General features: G+C 34.2%; 2 protein-coding genes across 3 annotated transcripts; one reads left to right on the top strand and one right to left on the bottom strand.

The window, feature by feature from the left end:
* Positions 1 to 516: 516 nt before the first annotated feature.
* LOC149738612 (uncharacterized) lies at positions 517 to 7,792 on the bottom strand. 2 transcript variants are annotated; one of them, XM_089874480.1, is made up of 13 exons: positions 7,517 to 7,792; positions 6,551 to 6,715; positions 5,715 to 5,922; positions 5,224 to 5,330; positions 4,967 to 5,039; positions 4,494 to 4,626; positions 4,041 to 4,206; positions 3,565 to 3,733; positions 3,195 to 3,292; positions 2,660 to 2,731; positions 2,169 to 2,324; positions 1,368 to 1,530; positions 517 to 1,010 (listed from the first exon to the last, which is right to left on the bottom strand). In XM_089874480.1, exons 2-13 carry the CDS (start codon positions 6,650 to 6,652, stop codon positions 880 to 882), a joined length of 1,578 nt encoding a protein of 525 aa, XP_089730606.1. In that variant the 5' UTR covers positions 6,653 to 6,715; positions 7,517 to 7,792; the 3' UTR covers positions 517 to 879. The 2 variants fall into 2 exon arrangements, with proteins under 2 accessions (XP_089730606.1, XP_089730605.1); XM_089874479.1 differs by having other exon boundaries at positions 6,551 to 6,711.
* A 160-nt stretch (positions 7,793 to 7,952) lies between these two features.
* LOC149738611 (aldehyde dehydrogenase, mitochondrial-like) lies at positions 7,953 to 16,296 on the top strand. Its single transcript, XM_089874481.1, has 13 exons — positions 7,953 to 8,184; positions 8,270 to 8,374; positions 8,909 to 9,049; positions 9,326 to 9,405; positions 9,516 to 9,565; positions 10,048 to 10,238; positions 12,591 to 12,704; positions 13,063 to 13,212; positions 13,405 to 13,542; positions 14,343 to 14,507; positions 15,154 to 15,311; positions 15,582 to 15,696; positions 16,000 to 16,296. The coding sequence occupies exons 1-13, from the start codon at positions 8,137 to 8,139 to the stop codon at positions 16,030 to 16,032; spliced, it is 1,488 nt and encodes a 495-aa protein (XP_089730607.1). The 5' UTR covers positions 7,953 to 8,136; the 3' UTR covers positions 16,033 to 16,296.
* The last annotated feature ends 76 nt before the right edge of the window (positions 16,297 to 16,372 follow it).

Here is a 16,372-nt window from a genome sequence, read left to right as displayed (position 1 = left end):
TCACTCAAATAAAGTTACGATTACTTCCTCGAAAATTCTTTTTTTAAGAATTTTTATTTTTTGCCTTTCGTATGGCTGACAATTGGATTCGAGCAATTTCCCTTAAGTGTCTTACGTTAGGACAAATATACCCGCAATGGTAGCAGCGACAAGTCTTGAACCCAAACCCTTTAGGATAGAGGCAAGCGCTAACCATTGTGCCACGGCGCCGGAAGAATTCCTGCTCTATAGCGTATCGTAGTATAGTAGAGTGGGGGAAGATGGGACACCTTATTAAACCCACACTATTCGTATATCTGATCGTGTTTTAAACAATTTACAACGGTTTATGAAAGTCGTGAGCATACGTTCTTTGAATGTTCTTTGTTTTCTACCAAACGGAACGAGAAAATAGAATGAAAAGGTGTCCCATCTTCCCCTACCATACTATATCTTAAGCAACACACAAAATATCATGCTTTGTTGTTTAAACTACCATCCCACACTAGACCTTAATTTTTTTTTCAGGAAACCGAACTAAGTAAAATAATTATATTTAGGCTATTCTACTTGTGAAGAGGTCGGGTAAAGTTTTAATTACACAATTGCATGTTTGCATATATTGTATAAAGCTACATAATATTGCCAGCCACAAGAAAAATACAATCATTTTTAAAGTTACATACATATAGTAACTCATATTCGGGAAAAAGGTGTATGAAACAGAACACCTGTGTTGTAACAACTATCGTTGGCCCGTCATGTGAAAATAAACAAATTAAAGTTATTTAGCTACATTAAACAACATGGTTTTGTCATTTCAATTAATCTATAGATCCAGAAATTCTGACCTTAAAATTCAGCCATGAAGAAAATTCATTTATTCACTGGTTCTTTAAATTAAAGTTTTGATTTTTTAAGTTTTTCTTTTGCTCTGAGTTCCCTGCGTAGTATCTTACCACTTGCACTCTTAGGTATGATGTCAACAAACTCCACACCCCCTCTCAAGTACTTAAACTTGGATACGCGACCTGAAGGTAAAACAATTCAATGAAATAAAATACAAAAGAAACTCGCGTAATAAATGTAACTTGCTTTATTTTCGTGTGGCTTGAAAATGACAGTCGTTAAACAAGGGAGTTCTTTTTCATACACATCTTGCCAGCTTACGAGTTATCAAGTATGTTACTTTGTAGGGGAATATTTTTTTGAATTTTTTGAATTTTTTTATGTGTGGCTGATAATCTGGACACCCTATCAGTGACCACTGGGTTGGAGCAATTGCTGTTAGGTGTCTTGTCCAAGGACATGCCCACAATGGTAACAGCGAAGAGCCTTGAACCCAGTACCTCTGGGTTATAGGCATCATAGTTAAATAATATTTTTACCTTCCAGAAATTTATGGATTTCAGAAGCTGTTAGAGAAGGTCTTGATTTTACGAGGAACGCTTTAGGGACTTCCCCTGCTTCTACATCAGGCACTCCAATGACAGCAACATCTGTAATGTCTGGATGGTCCAGTAACATAGCTTCTAACTCAGCAGGTGCAACCTAAATAATAGTTTCCGAATGTTTTATCCCCACAATGTTCTGCTACCTTTGTGGGCTTGTGCATCGTTGTGCCAGACTTTTAGAGACATGTTTTGGCAACTAAACAAAAAATAGCTAACAAAGTTATTTAATTGGTAATTAGTAATTTGGCACAAGGTGTATGAAACATGATAACCAAAATATACTAGTTAGTTACCACATATGTCAATTTTGTGGATGTTTATGTATTAGTTTTTCTTTTATTTCTGTTTGAATTTTAGAAACACAGAGTTGAACTAATTACCATTAGGTGTCCTGCCCAGGAACACACTAATGAATGAATGAATGAATGTAACTTACTTTATCCTCGCGTGGCCGGAAAACGACAGTCGTTATCACCCGGGTTTAACACCTCATGTCAGCTTACGAGTTACCATGTATGTTACTTTGTGGGTGATTATTTTTTTGGATTTTTTCATTTTTTTATGTATGGCTGATAATTTGGACAACCCATTAGTGATCACTAGGTTGGAGCAATTCTCGTTAAGTGTCTTGCCCAAGGACACATACGCTAAAATAATATTTTAATAATTGAAGCGCCAACAATAATTAGTTTCATTTAAGCTATAAGCATATTAAACACAAACATTTTAAGCGACCTGGAATCCTTTATATTTGATTAGTTCCTTCAGCCTGTCAACAATATAAATGAAGCCAAGTTCATCAAAGTAACCAATATCTCCTGTGTGAAACCAACCATCATAGTCAATGCATTGTTTGGTAGCTGTTGGATTCTTGTAATATCCCTTCATTACCTTAATATAAAAAAACTCAATGCAAATGTTTTTGAAATGCTAAAACGCCATTAACATGTTACTATTTTATTGACAGAACCATAGGCATTGGGATGAATCGTTTTTTAAAATAACAAAATAATTATTTAGGTATTATTAAGATGTCAAAAAAAACAAAGTAAATAAAACAAACATAGAATGTAATATATAAACCATATAGAAAGTGCCAGAATCTAGCACTACGAAACATTGCAGAGAAAATTTAAACCCGTTGAATGAATGTAAACTTACTTTATCCTCGCGCTGCCAGAAAACGACTTTTATATTTATATAATATGTAATACATATGCGGTTACCTGTGGTCCTTTACAACAGATTTCCCCTTCTTCATTTGGGCCGAGTTCTCTTCCACTATCAGGGTCAACACACTAAACAAAGATTAAATTTGTTTATTCCAGTATTGTTGAAAAGAAATATCCCACCAGGCCACACAATGCAAGGTATACGAAAACCCAGAGTGAAGGTAAAAGTAAACAACATTTTTAAATCCTAGCTTTTGTATTATTGCAAGCAATATAACTGTATCTGTTCTTTACCGCCTTTTTGTAGTTAACAAAGGTTAAGCATGTTTAAATGAAAAAGTGTTAGTGATAATTACCCACAAAGTAACATGCATGGTAACTTGTAAGCTGGTACAAGATTTATAAAACAGAACACCTGTGTTATAGCGACTGCCATTATCCGGTCACGCGTGAATAAAGTAAGTTACATTTAATTCAATTCAATTGTATTATAATTTATAAAAAAATTATTTATTTTTTTCTTAGGTTTATGACCCAAGAAAAAAAGCACTATTAAACATCAAACATTATTCTGGGTCGAGTAATTCACCTTTAAAAATGTGTTGGGCGGTAAAAGTCCAACCGAATTTAATGGAATGCCACTAACATAGCAAGTGGAAAGAGGAACTGCTTCAGATAAACCCCAACCTAAAGACATAATTTTTTTAAATCACAGGAAGCAAGGACAGTTTGCACATCATATAATACAGATATAACTTACTGGTTGGAATGATTACTGACTAATGTCGTGTAGAAATTCCAGTGTGGACCAACACATAGTTAAACAAAATTAGGGATAGTATATTTTTTTGCTGTTAAAAATTAATTTAGGGATATTTTTTATTCAAGGCCCTACAGGTAACACAGAAAGGTGACCTAAGATATAGACCAGACCGCCTGCATCGTCATATTAACCATACCCTGGGCAATTTCGAGATTCATTTTCTTTTGCACATCTTCAGCTACAGTGAGTGGTAAAGGTGCAGCGCCAGATATTACTTTCTTAAGTGAAGACAAGTCATATTTGGAATGCAAGGTGCTATTGTACATGGCAAGCACCATTGGTGGAACAGAAACACAGAGGTTTATCTAAAACATGTAAGTGGGAATCAAATCTTATTGCTAATTAAGCATGATGTAAACAAAAAAGGGGTTTCAGCACAGTGTCAGTAAATTAGAAACAATTATATAATATGCTATACATATGTATACAATAAAAAACTATGTTAAACAGGTAAGAAAGAATGTCAGTAAATTATTAAATTTAAATAAAACACACAGATTACCTTAATCTAAACTACCTCATCTGAAAAAGTTACTATAGTTTACTTCAGTAAAGCTTTGCAGCAGTTTCAGCTTCAAGCTTTCTAAAAACATGCATGCCTTTAAAACCAACCTTATATTTTTCCACCATTTTGAAAAACGATTCCACAGTAAATCTTTTACAAATGACCATCCTGGAGCCTTGTGCAAGAGTACACATTGTCATCATCATCCCATAGATATGGAACTGAGGTAAAACAAGATGCAAAACATCATTTCCAGTTTGGGGGAATCCAACCCTATCAAAATAATGACAAATTAAACATCGATTAAATTGGCCATTTTTCTCTGAAATTTTTAAACATACTAATTTTCTATGATGGTATAAAAAACTGCCCATACGACTGTTTACAAACATACAATGTTGCATTAAGAGTAATTTAATGTTAGGTTTTATTGCAAAATATTATTATGTTGCATATGTTAAAGAAGACACTTAAAACCCAGCTACAGAATTAATAGATTTGCAGATTGAAAACTTTGGGCAACACTGAATTATCGGGTAAACACTGTACTTGGTGTTCACCTGCTTAGTTCAATAATGGATATAAAGTTTGTATGAGTAAGCATGACTCCTTTTGGTAAACCAGTTGTTCCACTTGAATAAGGTAAAAGAAATGTGTCTTCTTTTGGTTCCACTTTTCTCTCTATTGGGTATTCTAAACAAAGCAGGAAAAATGAAACGTGAAAAATGTAAATATATGATTAAGTGATCTAATTTGTCTAAGTTACCGGGATAATAGGTCAAATCCGGTCTCACTTGTAAAGAACAGAATATTCCAGTCAAAAATCGACTTAAAAATAAATATACTGTTACTAACTTAGTATATTGGTTGGCAAAATTACTAGTGCGCGTGAATATTAATGTGTACCTAAAAAATATTAATATTAATATCTGTTATGGAAAATGTTTTGTATTAAAATACAAAAAATCTAGCAGATTTGAAAACTTTTAACTGTTCAAATAAATCAGAAGCAGAGTAACAAAGTTTCACTTACCCTGGCTGGTTCCATCTCTTATTAAATCCTGGATGGATCTTGTTTTGTTCGATGCAGAAGATGTAAAGATGTGCTGGACCACAATAAGTACGTAAATTACATTCATTCATACTTTTATGTATAAATAATTTGAATATTTGGGTGATGGGCCTAATCATGCCTAAATCCTAGGTTCTCTGCAAGGACCTCGTCCATAGAGAATATAATGCATGTGTTAATGTTTTACACATAATGCTACAATGTTACAGATCACATACCTTTATTGAAGATACATGTTTAGCCACCTTTTTCAACTGTGAGTAATTATCGGCATTGCAAAACACCATTAGTGGTTGGGAATGCGATAACTGTTTGATCAATTCATCTGAAACATATTTGAATGCAACATTGGTCATGGTTAAAGATACAAAGGAGTGTATCAGACCAGCCGCAAAAGACTGCTTTGGCTAAAAAAAATCGAAAGTTTGTTTACACTTGCAATTAATTATGCTTCTATGATTGCTTCAACTTAGTGGTCCCTTATGGGTTGTCCAATCTTTCAACCATACTTAGTAATATAAAAAATTAACAGCACCTGTGTTATATTGACTGTTGTTGCGCTGCTTTAACAGAAATGATAAGTTACATTGATGCATTCGAATAATGTTTAACATGTGCGTTAAAAAATCACTTCTTTAGAAATAATTGCTTCAACCAAATGGTCACCAAAGGGTTATCCAAATTATCATTCATACATTAATGCAATAACCTGTAGTGTAGTTAGGATTGCAAGTTGTCACCACAGCAGCACATGCTGCAGCAGCAATAACAACCACTGCATACTCCAAACAGTTGGCACAACACATGCAAACCATATCTCCAGGTTGAACACCCAGGCGTACAAGCTCACTGCTGCATTTAATTACATCTTGTCTAATCTCAGCGAATGTGTAAGTTTGCCCAGTCTCTCCATCAATCTTAGAAAAGTAGGTGGCAATATAAAGTAAAAATAAATCAAACACTATATACAGTATATATAGCCTATTGAATGTAAATGTAACTTACTTTATCCTCGCGTAACCGGAAAAAGACACACAGGTTTAACACCTAGTGCCAGCTTACTAGTTACCAGGCATGTTACCTTGTGGGTGATTGTTTTTTTTTGTTTTTTTTATTTTCTTTACAAATGGCTTATAATTTGGACAACCCACTAGTGACCGCTGGGTTGGAGCAGTTGCCGTTAAGTGTCTTGTCCAAAGACACATACGCCCACCATGGTAGCAGCATCGAGCCTTGAACCCATTATCTCTGGGTTACAGGCAGGCGCGCTAAACACTATGCCACGGCGCCGGACTTCTGATTTGTCTCCATAATTTTATAGTCATTAATGCTGCACCAGAGTATACTCTTGTTATGTATATGTTGGTACTGTGGAATAGTGGTAGCTTGCCCACAGCCATGCGATGATAAAACCAGTATATTTACTTATGTTTACCGTGTAAAATAATAATCTAAGGTTGGACGACATACATTGTTAAAATATAAATTTTCTTTTTTAAAATATAAATAAAGACTAAATAACAAATGTAGTTTATAACTCCCCACCAATGCAACACGATTTCCATGGACTGCTAAGTTCTTCATCATGTAAGTGCTGATAGAGGTATCTGGAATAACCACAGTAGGGTGTGGGTTTTGCAAGATCATTTTGCTGGTTTATGAGCTCTCTTTTGTAACAATAAATACAGCTGGTGCAGTCTGGATGCCTTTCTTGGAAAAAGAAGGATTTTAATTTAAGTTTATCAACAAAAATGTATTTTCTTTAAAATAGTAATGTTCACATGGCCTATTAATAACAAACACAGTAACGTTTTGTTTTCGGGGATTCCCCGTAGTACAATTTTACAATACAACCCCAAAATTATGTTTCACAAGCAACTGTTTAAATGCCCTAACTTTCATTTACGTTCACGGCAAATAAAAATATCGAAATGTACGTTAACAGCAAATAAAAATATAAAAATTTACGTTCACAGCAAATAAAAATATCGGCTTTAGATTTATTATAAGCATTTTGGCTGCGGCTTCGGTTAGCTACAAAAGTCATCATTACCTTAGGCGAGAAAGATCAACATGAGATATTGTTTTGTTCTGTTAAAGTGATATTGCGCCAAAGGAAAGGGGAATTACATTGTAACCTTTTTTCGTAATGCAAAACCCGATCGATCTGCCAAAAGTTGAGCAGATTTCGGTTACCCTCGAACAGTAATAAAACCGCGAGTATTTATAAATACGATTTAAGTGTTCAGTTCATTGGTGGAACAACGTTTAGTGTAGGCTACTTGCACAGTGTTATGTGAAAGTATGCCATAATTGGTTCGCGCAAATTATTTGAAATTAAACCATGTTTGTCTAAAAAACGGCCGAAGCTACGGGCATACACAAACAGGTTTTGTTTATATCGAACTACATAAACGAGCGATTAACTGCATTCGTGACTCATCTTAAAACACATTTCCTGAACATGTCCCATTGTAAAAAGTATAAACTGACATTTTGTACCCCCTTTACCTGCCCACAAGGAAAGTCTATCCACAGGTAATGCTGAATTGGCAACCGGCATTATCCTGTTAATGAGTAACTGCCACGGCAAATAATGACTTGCAACTTTTTATTTCGCTGTAATGTTCAATACACTTTTTTTGTATTAAAGTACTTTACAGTTAGGCGCGATATTTTTATAGAAAGGTATAGGCCTACAACTTTAAAGTATGTAACCCTAAAACCCTTTATACTATTATAGAAAAGTATGTCACTTTGATTTATCGACGCTGAAGACTAATTAATGGTAAACGGCAAACGCCTGCCACAAAAGTTCTTGGGTACTCAGGAATTTCCAACGAAGAAGGCTGGCTACGTCAGTCGTCAGCGGCAGCTGTAGCAGTCTAGGGTGGACTCATTATCGGCGGCATTCGTGCAAACTTGGAGAAACTGATAGATGTCACGCTTTTATGTTATGAGTTGTTTTGCATGTTTTCCGTGACTTCATGTACAACTATATCACAACATAGATATTTGCGCTGTACAGCTGGAATTCTTTGCCATTTTGGTTGATAATTTTCGGCGCTAAGAGTTACTGTGTTTTGTCTAGATTTTTCGTTCATTAGTTTTCTGTATCTTAAAGATTGATTATGTCTCTTCCCGATCCAATTTTGAAGCCAAAGATTCAGTACACTCAGGTAAGTTTTGTATTGTGATTTTTTTAAATTTGGCAATTTACGTCAACATATTTTATAAATTTATATAAAACCTTCATTTTTTTAGATTTTTATAAATAATGAGTGGCGTAATTCGATCAGTGGTAAGACGTTCGCGACCATCAATCCATGTACAGAGGAAAAGATTTGTGACATTCAGGAAGGAGACAAGGTGATTTACTGAGAATAAAATCTGTTACAAATAACTAATGGTTGTAGACAATAAAAAGTCTTGTGGTTTTTATGCAATTGATGTTTTTCACAAAAAAATGACCATGAAATAAATTGTATTTATATCTTCGAATACTGTAAAGTCAGATTAATTAAACCGCAAAGAGGTGGGAATTAGCAGCAAAATGACAGTAATTACAACTGGCGTCGTGGCAAAGTGGTTAGTGCGCCTGCCTCTAACCTAAAGGTAATAGGTTCAAGGCTCCTCGCTGCTATCATTGTGGGCGTATGTGTCTAACAGTGGTCACTAATGAGTTGTCCAAATTATTAGGCATACATAAAAAAGAACAAAAAAGTAAAATAACCACCCACAAACATACATGGTAACTCTCAAGCTGGCATGAAGTGTATGAAACAGAACACTCTTTCTAGCCCTGCAAAGATAAAGAAAATTACATTTATTCATTCATTAATTACATTTGTTTAAAAATGCTATTATTAAAAAAACTTAATTATATTTATGATAATCACATAGGCTGATGTAGATCTTGCTGTAAAAGCAGCAAGTGAGGCATTTAAACTTGGCTCACCATGGAGAACTATGGATGCTTCCCAAAGAGGAGTGTTGCTCAACAAACTTGCAGACCTTATCAACAGAGACCGACATATTCTTGCCGTAAAATTTATTCCTAATAGTTTTATGCCCCAGAATCAAATGGGCCACCAGCATATAAAACATGCATTTTTACTTTTTTGAAAATTGGTGTACTTTTATTCAATCATTAGCAGTTTAAACCTGTAGTAAAATTCATGACATTTAAATTTAAAATAACTGGACAGGCCTACTTGAAATAAATTTAGGTAAATTTGCTTTATGCTTTTACTAAAGCATATCCATGGTAAAACTCTTAGACTCAACACAGCAGAATTAAAGTGGTCATTATCTTTGTAGAGTTTGGAGACCTTGGATAATGGGAAACCGTACAATGTTTCATATAATGTTGATCTTGAGCTTGTGATCAGATGCTACAGGTATATATTGCTATTTAATTTACCAATTTTACAGGATTTTATTTGTTTTTTTCAATTCTGTGCTTGGCAACTGCATTTGAAAATAAATTTTATACTATTTTTTTTTTCAGGTATTATGCAGGTTTCGCTGACAAGAATCATGGCAAACTTATCCCAATGGGTGAGTAGTGAGTTATTTTTAAATAAAAACTGTTAATAGTAATTGTTGAATGTCTTTATTCAATAACAGTAATTTTTAACTGTTGTTCAATAGAAGTCTTCATCTACTAACTTAAAACTTAGACATTGACAGTCTACCTCATAACACAGAAATAATATATATATGCAACAATATAGACATAATATAAAACACACACACTAAATAAGGCAAGCATAGAATACTGTAACATTGAAAAAAAAACAAAAGATAGAAACATACAATTTTGTATAGGGCCTGAATAGAAACATGACGGAGCAATATACTAGTGATTTGAGCTTTAACAGTATATGTAGTTTCTTTGGCTTCATTTGAGTAGTCCTTATCAGTGTAATTCAGGAAGTGTTTCAACTTCCGTGTAGGATCTTGATGGCTTCTTAAAACTCAACTGCCACGTTGTACTATTCCAATATGCAAACAAAAGTTTAAGGTTATTTGCTTTTCAGACGGCAATGCTCACGCCTACACCCGCCATGAACCAGTTGGTGTATGTGGGCAGATCATACCATGGAACTTCCCTCTGCTTATGCAAGCATGGAAACTTGGTCCAGCTCTTTCCATGGGTAATGTGGTGGTAATGAAACCAGCTGAACAAACTCCTCTTACAGCTTTGTATGTTGCTGCACTTATAAAAGAGGTACAGTAACACATGTCAACATTTATATATAAATAGATTAAATTTTGTAATTGCAAAGTTTTAAAGATGTAGGTTAAATTGTGTAGTTGCAAAAGCCCTATATATTGTAGCTATGTTTATTGCTGCACAAAATCCATATGTTGCCATTTAGATTAGTTTTTGCAATAAAAAAGCTTTCTATAGACTATAGCTGCATTTATAACTGGGGTACAGTAACACATACTATTTATATCTAGATAAAATTAGGGCTTGTTAAATCAACTTAAATGGCATTTAGTTTTTATCTGAAGTTTGTGGCCTAGTCTGGGTTATTAATGTTTTACGTTGCGTGTTGTGACCGCTGTCTGTTACGTGACACAAGTTAGCTTTTCCAAAACCACAGTCTGAATATTAACTTTAGTTTGTTCTATCATCTATATATTAGAGCATGTGTTTGCATTCTCATTGCGCAGAACAAACACATCCGTTGTTAAGTACCACACAAGTGTTAAAACTTGCAAGTGTTCATAGCAATTATGTGCAAGCATTTTTAGGCTTAACATAGTGCAGCCAACTGTTATACTTTGATTTATACTCGTTTTTTTATGAGGACCTATTTAGAGGAATATAGAGTTTCCTCTTAAAAAACCAACATTGTGCATATCATGTGACAATTTGCATTATTGCAGCATTGGTGCAACAGGAAGTGTCAATCATTGTTCATTATTAATGGGGCGCAAAGTTCTATATATTACTAGTGAGACTATAATAGAAAAATGTTCAATTTAATAGGTTTTACGGTGCCAAAATCTAAAATTAGGTGACAATACATTTTTAAATCAAACATTTTTTAAAGGAAAATATTTGTGACAATACATTTTCAAATTAAACATTTTTTTTAAGAAAAACATTTTCAACAGCCGTAGACTTTTGTTGCTTGACCTCTAATATTCGGCCATCGCCCTTCATGGTTTCTGGACGTAAAGAATGTTTTGTTAAAATGAAATTCGAGCTGACTTGGCTGGCCTTTTTGTTGGCGTTGCCCTCTGCAACATAAATCGGTTTGTTTTCGGTGTGAAAACCCAGTTTCATTTTGATGCCCACCAAATATGGTTCTTAAGTTTTTTTAATATTAGTCTTTAAAAATGGACTAGGTTTACCTTGTTAAACAGAAGTCTTAATTTTAAACAACAACAAGAATAAGAACTTCAAGTGTAGCTAAATTAGCGGCGCTTTTTTTACTAGTTCACATTAATCATTGTAGCCCTTGTACTGGCAAAAACATGTTTGTCTACTTGTTGATCATGCATAAATATTTGTCAAGTGTCGTAGTCGTCTTATTCCCCCTATTCTAAATTATTGATGTCTATTAGATAAGAACTACTTCTATAAAAGCAAGTGTTCGTGACATTTATCTGAGTTTAGAATGTTAATGATGTACATTGTGCCAACGTTCCACAAGCCCATATCGGGTGGTTTTCCAGTTCAAGGCAACTTGTGCAGTTAAAATAAACCAAGCAAGCAATGCTGCATTCTTGAACAAACATTTTTAAAGACATTCTGCTTTTTAAAGTACACCCGCTTTAGTGTTAATAAAGCAAGCTCAAATTTTTTTTGAGAGCTGCAATTTGCTGTAGGCAATTTAACTGTTATCGTAATATCAATAAGGTTCAATATACCATACCAAACATGTTTATTCTACATATCTAATTCTCCAAAAAACTTCCATTAAACATAATAATTTTTGTATTATAAAACATAAATAAGCATATGCCCTTCTGTATTAAAGACTGTAATGAATTTTAACATTTATTTACCTTTATGTAACTTTGCAATTATTTTTTGTGCCAAATATAAGCTCCACTCATAAATAAACCTTGTTTACCAAAACAATAATAATTATATTTAGCGGCAGACAAACTTGATTTTTTTAGGTGGCGAAATGCTTTTACCCTGTCCCTTATATTTAGAGTCATATATAACCAAAATCAAAATTAACATGCCTTGTTAAATCTAAACCATATTTAAAATGCCACATTAAATCTAAACCATATTTAAACATACCGCTCTTATCTCGTTATGTTCACATCTAAACCTAATTTACCATATTAACACTTTTTTTTGTATGTTACTTTGTGGGTGATTAGTTTTTTTAATTTTTTAATTTTTTTTATGTATGGCTGATAATTTAGACAACCCATAAGTGACCACTGGGTTGGAGCAATTGTCGTTAAGTGTTTTGCCCAAGGACACATACGCCCACAATGGTAGCAACGTCAAGCCTTGGACTCATTACTTCTGGGTTACAGGCAGGCGCGCTAACCACTATGCCACAGTGTTACCATAATAACACTTCATCTGTATTACCCATAGGCTGGATTTCCTCCTGGTGTTGTAAACATGATACCTGGGTATGGACCAACTGCTGGTGCCGCCATTAGTGAGCACATGGATGTTGATAAAGTTGCATTCACTGGTTCAACAGAGGTATAATGTGGTCTACTATTTATATATATATTGTTTTCTCTATAGTCGAAGTTGTAGTGGCAAATTTCTTTGTTTGTAATATGCTAACAAACAAGTTAGCCAAATTTCTTAGCAATTTAGCAAAAAAATAGCAAATTTCTTTGTTGTATGCAACCAAACAGTTTTATGTAAAAAGAAAAAAAATAGTGAAAAACATTTGTCAAAAATTATGAGCAGACTGAACAGTTTACAAACTTACAAAGTTTTGTCACTTCCTTTACAGATGAAAATATTCAATATAGGTTTCATAAATAGTTACTTACACAAATTACTCCATATGTAGAGTATACATGTTTGTATACAACGATTTTTCTTACAGGTTGGCCATCTCATCATGCAAGCTGCAGGGAAAAGTAATTTAAAGAGGGTAACCCTTGAGCTAGGAGGAAAAAGTCCAAACATTATTTTCGAGGACGCAGACCTTGATTATGCTGTTGAGATGGCTCATTTCGGCTTGTTCTTTAACATGGTATGGGTTCCTCTATTTTAGCAGTAAAAATGCTGCAGACATTTTTAAAAACCTAATTGAATTTTTTCTTTTAAAGTTTACCTATAGTTTGTAAAATCTCCATTTATTTTGTTTAATTGTCAGTAAATTATTAAAAAAAACACTAATACTTTTCAAAGTTTTAATAATATACTAACATGTAATTTTTTCCAGGGACAATGTTGCTGCGCCGGTTCGCGTGTGTTTGTCCAGGAATCGATTTACGACGAATTTGTGAAGAAGAGCGTGGCAAGGGCAAAGAAACGAACAGTTGGTTCACCATTTGAGACTGGTGTTGAACAAGGACCTCAGGTATGCTGCTGTTTATTTTGGTCTGGACTTTATTGGCTACTTTTTATGGTTAAAAGCCCTCGAGCGTCAGTGCACGACGTGCACTGGTCTGTAAAGGTCAATTAGTTGACCCGAAGGCAGTTATCATCAGATCTATTGCAGATTAATCATGTCTAAACACAATGTAGGTCACATACCTCGCATATTATAGGTTTTACATTGGGTCTATACTCCGCACCTAAGATTATGGAACTTTGGTCATTATTTGTATTTTTTGTATTTAACTAGCAGTACTCTAATTACTAGGCATGTTAGTATGTCACTCCAATATCTAAAACGAGGGTGACTGTTATTTTACACCCTGCTGCGTTTATCTTACTTCTAAGTGTCTATAGTCTATACAAATATGCAGGGCCTACAGCATTCTTCACATTAATAAATAAGTTTCACATTATAAATGTAAAAAACTACAATTTAGCAATATCACCCAAGATTTTGTTGAAACACTATAAAACAGGACACCCATAAATAACATGTACTATCTAACCACTGTATAGCTTAAAAGCTTATAATACAAAATACATGGCACATATGTTACTGGGCACGCCCTCCAAATATTGAAGGCACTTGGTATTGATGGTATCTTCATGTATATGGAGTCCAGGACAGAGCTGCACTAGTTGCATGGACAACTTATATAAGGGTTCTTGGGTATTGGACCAAATCTGGCCTAAATCAGTGGTGCTTAACAAGGACCTTATCCACACAAATAACAATAGAAAATTGATGGTATCTTCATGATCAATTGATTCTTCTTCCAGGTGGACGCAGAGCAGTTCAAGAAGATCCAGGAGCTGATCCAGAGTGGCAAGGATGAGGGAGCGGAGCTTCTGTGTGGAGGAGAGAGACATGGAGACAAGGGATATTACATTCAACCTACTGTGTTTGGAAACGTCAAAGATCACATGAGGATTGCAACGGAAGAGGTAAGTGTAAAGCACTTGTTCTTAAACTTTTTGTATGTTTTACCCTTTTAACAAAGATGCTTATCAGATTTACCCCCAATATGTAATATGGCGCTCATTTACTAAAATTCGAAAAAAAAAACTAATTACATCAGTTATATTTATCGAATTAGCAGTTAATCTTTCTAGAATAGTAAGCTACAATTGGTACAGTTTTTCTGTCTTGTCAGCTAATTTGGATTTCTATTGTTAGCTATTTATCCTATAAATACGAGGAATTAAATCCAGGGGTAAATTTACCCCAGTGTAAGAAATGCTGCTATAAAGTTACATATGTGGTATCTTGTAAATGGGCACAAGGTGTTAGGTGTATAGGGATGTTATTGAATCCTTTGAATTAGGTTGCGCTTAACAGCTTTTACCATCTAACATATAACACTTTTTAGCTCAACATATTTTGATTAATTCAATTGAGAAACGAGTATATATTTGTTTTGTAATTTTTGGACAATCATTTGATTAATGTAAATAAAGCCTGTAAACAAGGTTGCACATACCAGCTTTTATCTGACATAACACATTTTAGCTTAAAACACATTTTAATTAATGTAAATGAAAAAAAATGTAATTAAAAATACTCCTCATCAACCTTTTGTCCTTTCTGCAGATATTTGGACCTGTGCAGCAAATCATGAAATTTAAAACAATGGAAGAAGTTATTGAGCGTGCTAACAACACTGTATATGGGTTGGCTGCTGCCGTCTTCACTAAAGATCTCAACACTGCTATTACAGTGTCCAACAGTGTCCGTGCTGGAACTGTCTGGTAGGTTATGTTTTATTATTAGAAATTCGAGGACTATTAGTAAGAAGTGACTTCACTCGAGTCGAAAATAGTTTTTGGTTGGGTAAATAAACAAGTTGCTTTTCTTGATAAGGAAATAGTATTTGCAAACAATTATGGCTTAATCCTAATTGAGACATAACTTTTCTCAAGCAATTTTTTTTAAGTATAAGTTTTGGTTTTATAACTGCCACTTTTTGATTATTACAAATAACCGGTTTCTTGCAACTATAAATCACTCCATACACCCAGGGTTAACACCTTCAATTCGTTTTCTTCCATGACCCCATTTGGTGGGTACAAGATGTCTGGACAAGGTCGTGAACTTGGAGAGTATGGACTTGCAAACTACACAGAAGTCAAATGCGTAAGTGGCCACAGTTTTGAATACACTTACTAGAGAATTCCACATATTTTTAACTTTATTACTTATTTATTTCTGCATGGCATAACACATGCTAGGTATAGCATGGGTGCCCCCTATAACGCAGGTGTTTTTTGCACAAAATTGGCCCATAAGTACTACAAAGGTTTATTGTGGACATTTTTTAAATCTGCAGAAAAAATGAAACTACAGTTTTTGTGTGCCTTAGAGTAAAACAGGCCTGAATCTGTCTTTTTATTTTAACAACACTTGTTGCAAAAAATAAATTTTATTTTTTATACACAGGTTATCATCAAGACACCATCAAAGAATTCTTAAATGTGTGACATACATCTGATGCTTAAAAGCTATGTTGTATTATTATTGTACAACCCTTCATATCCATGTTAATATTTGCTTGTTTCTTCCAATCGGGTTAACTTCTTTGTTCCTTTATAAGTGCCTAATTCGATGTAGTGCTTTAATTGTACATACATGTGTATTTATGCTAATGCCTGCAAACAAAGTTTCTCAGTTGTGTGTTGCTGTGCAAGCTTATGCTTCCGTTATAAATGATCGTGTAATACAATTTCACCTAACCATTTTGCTTGCAGTGAAAAGTCCAGTTTAAGTTACGTGTATGCTAAGTGTTGTATCAAGTCTGTTGGACTCAAGCTGT

This window comes from Ciona robusta, chromosome 3 (genome assembly GCF_009617815.1).
Source record: "Ciona robusta chromosome 3, ASM961781v2".
In the NCBI taxonomy this organism is placed as follows: Eukaryota; Metazoa; Chordata; class Ascidiacea; order Phlebobranchia; family Cionidae; genus Ciona; species Ciona robusta.
The sequence above is the reverse complement of the archived record's forward strand: the minus strand, read 5'-3'. Positions and strand labels throughout refer to the sequence as shown.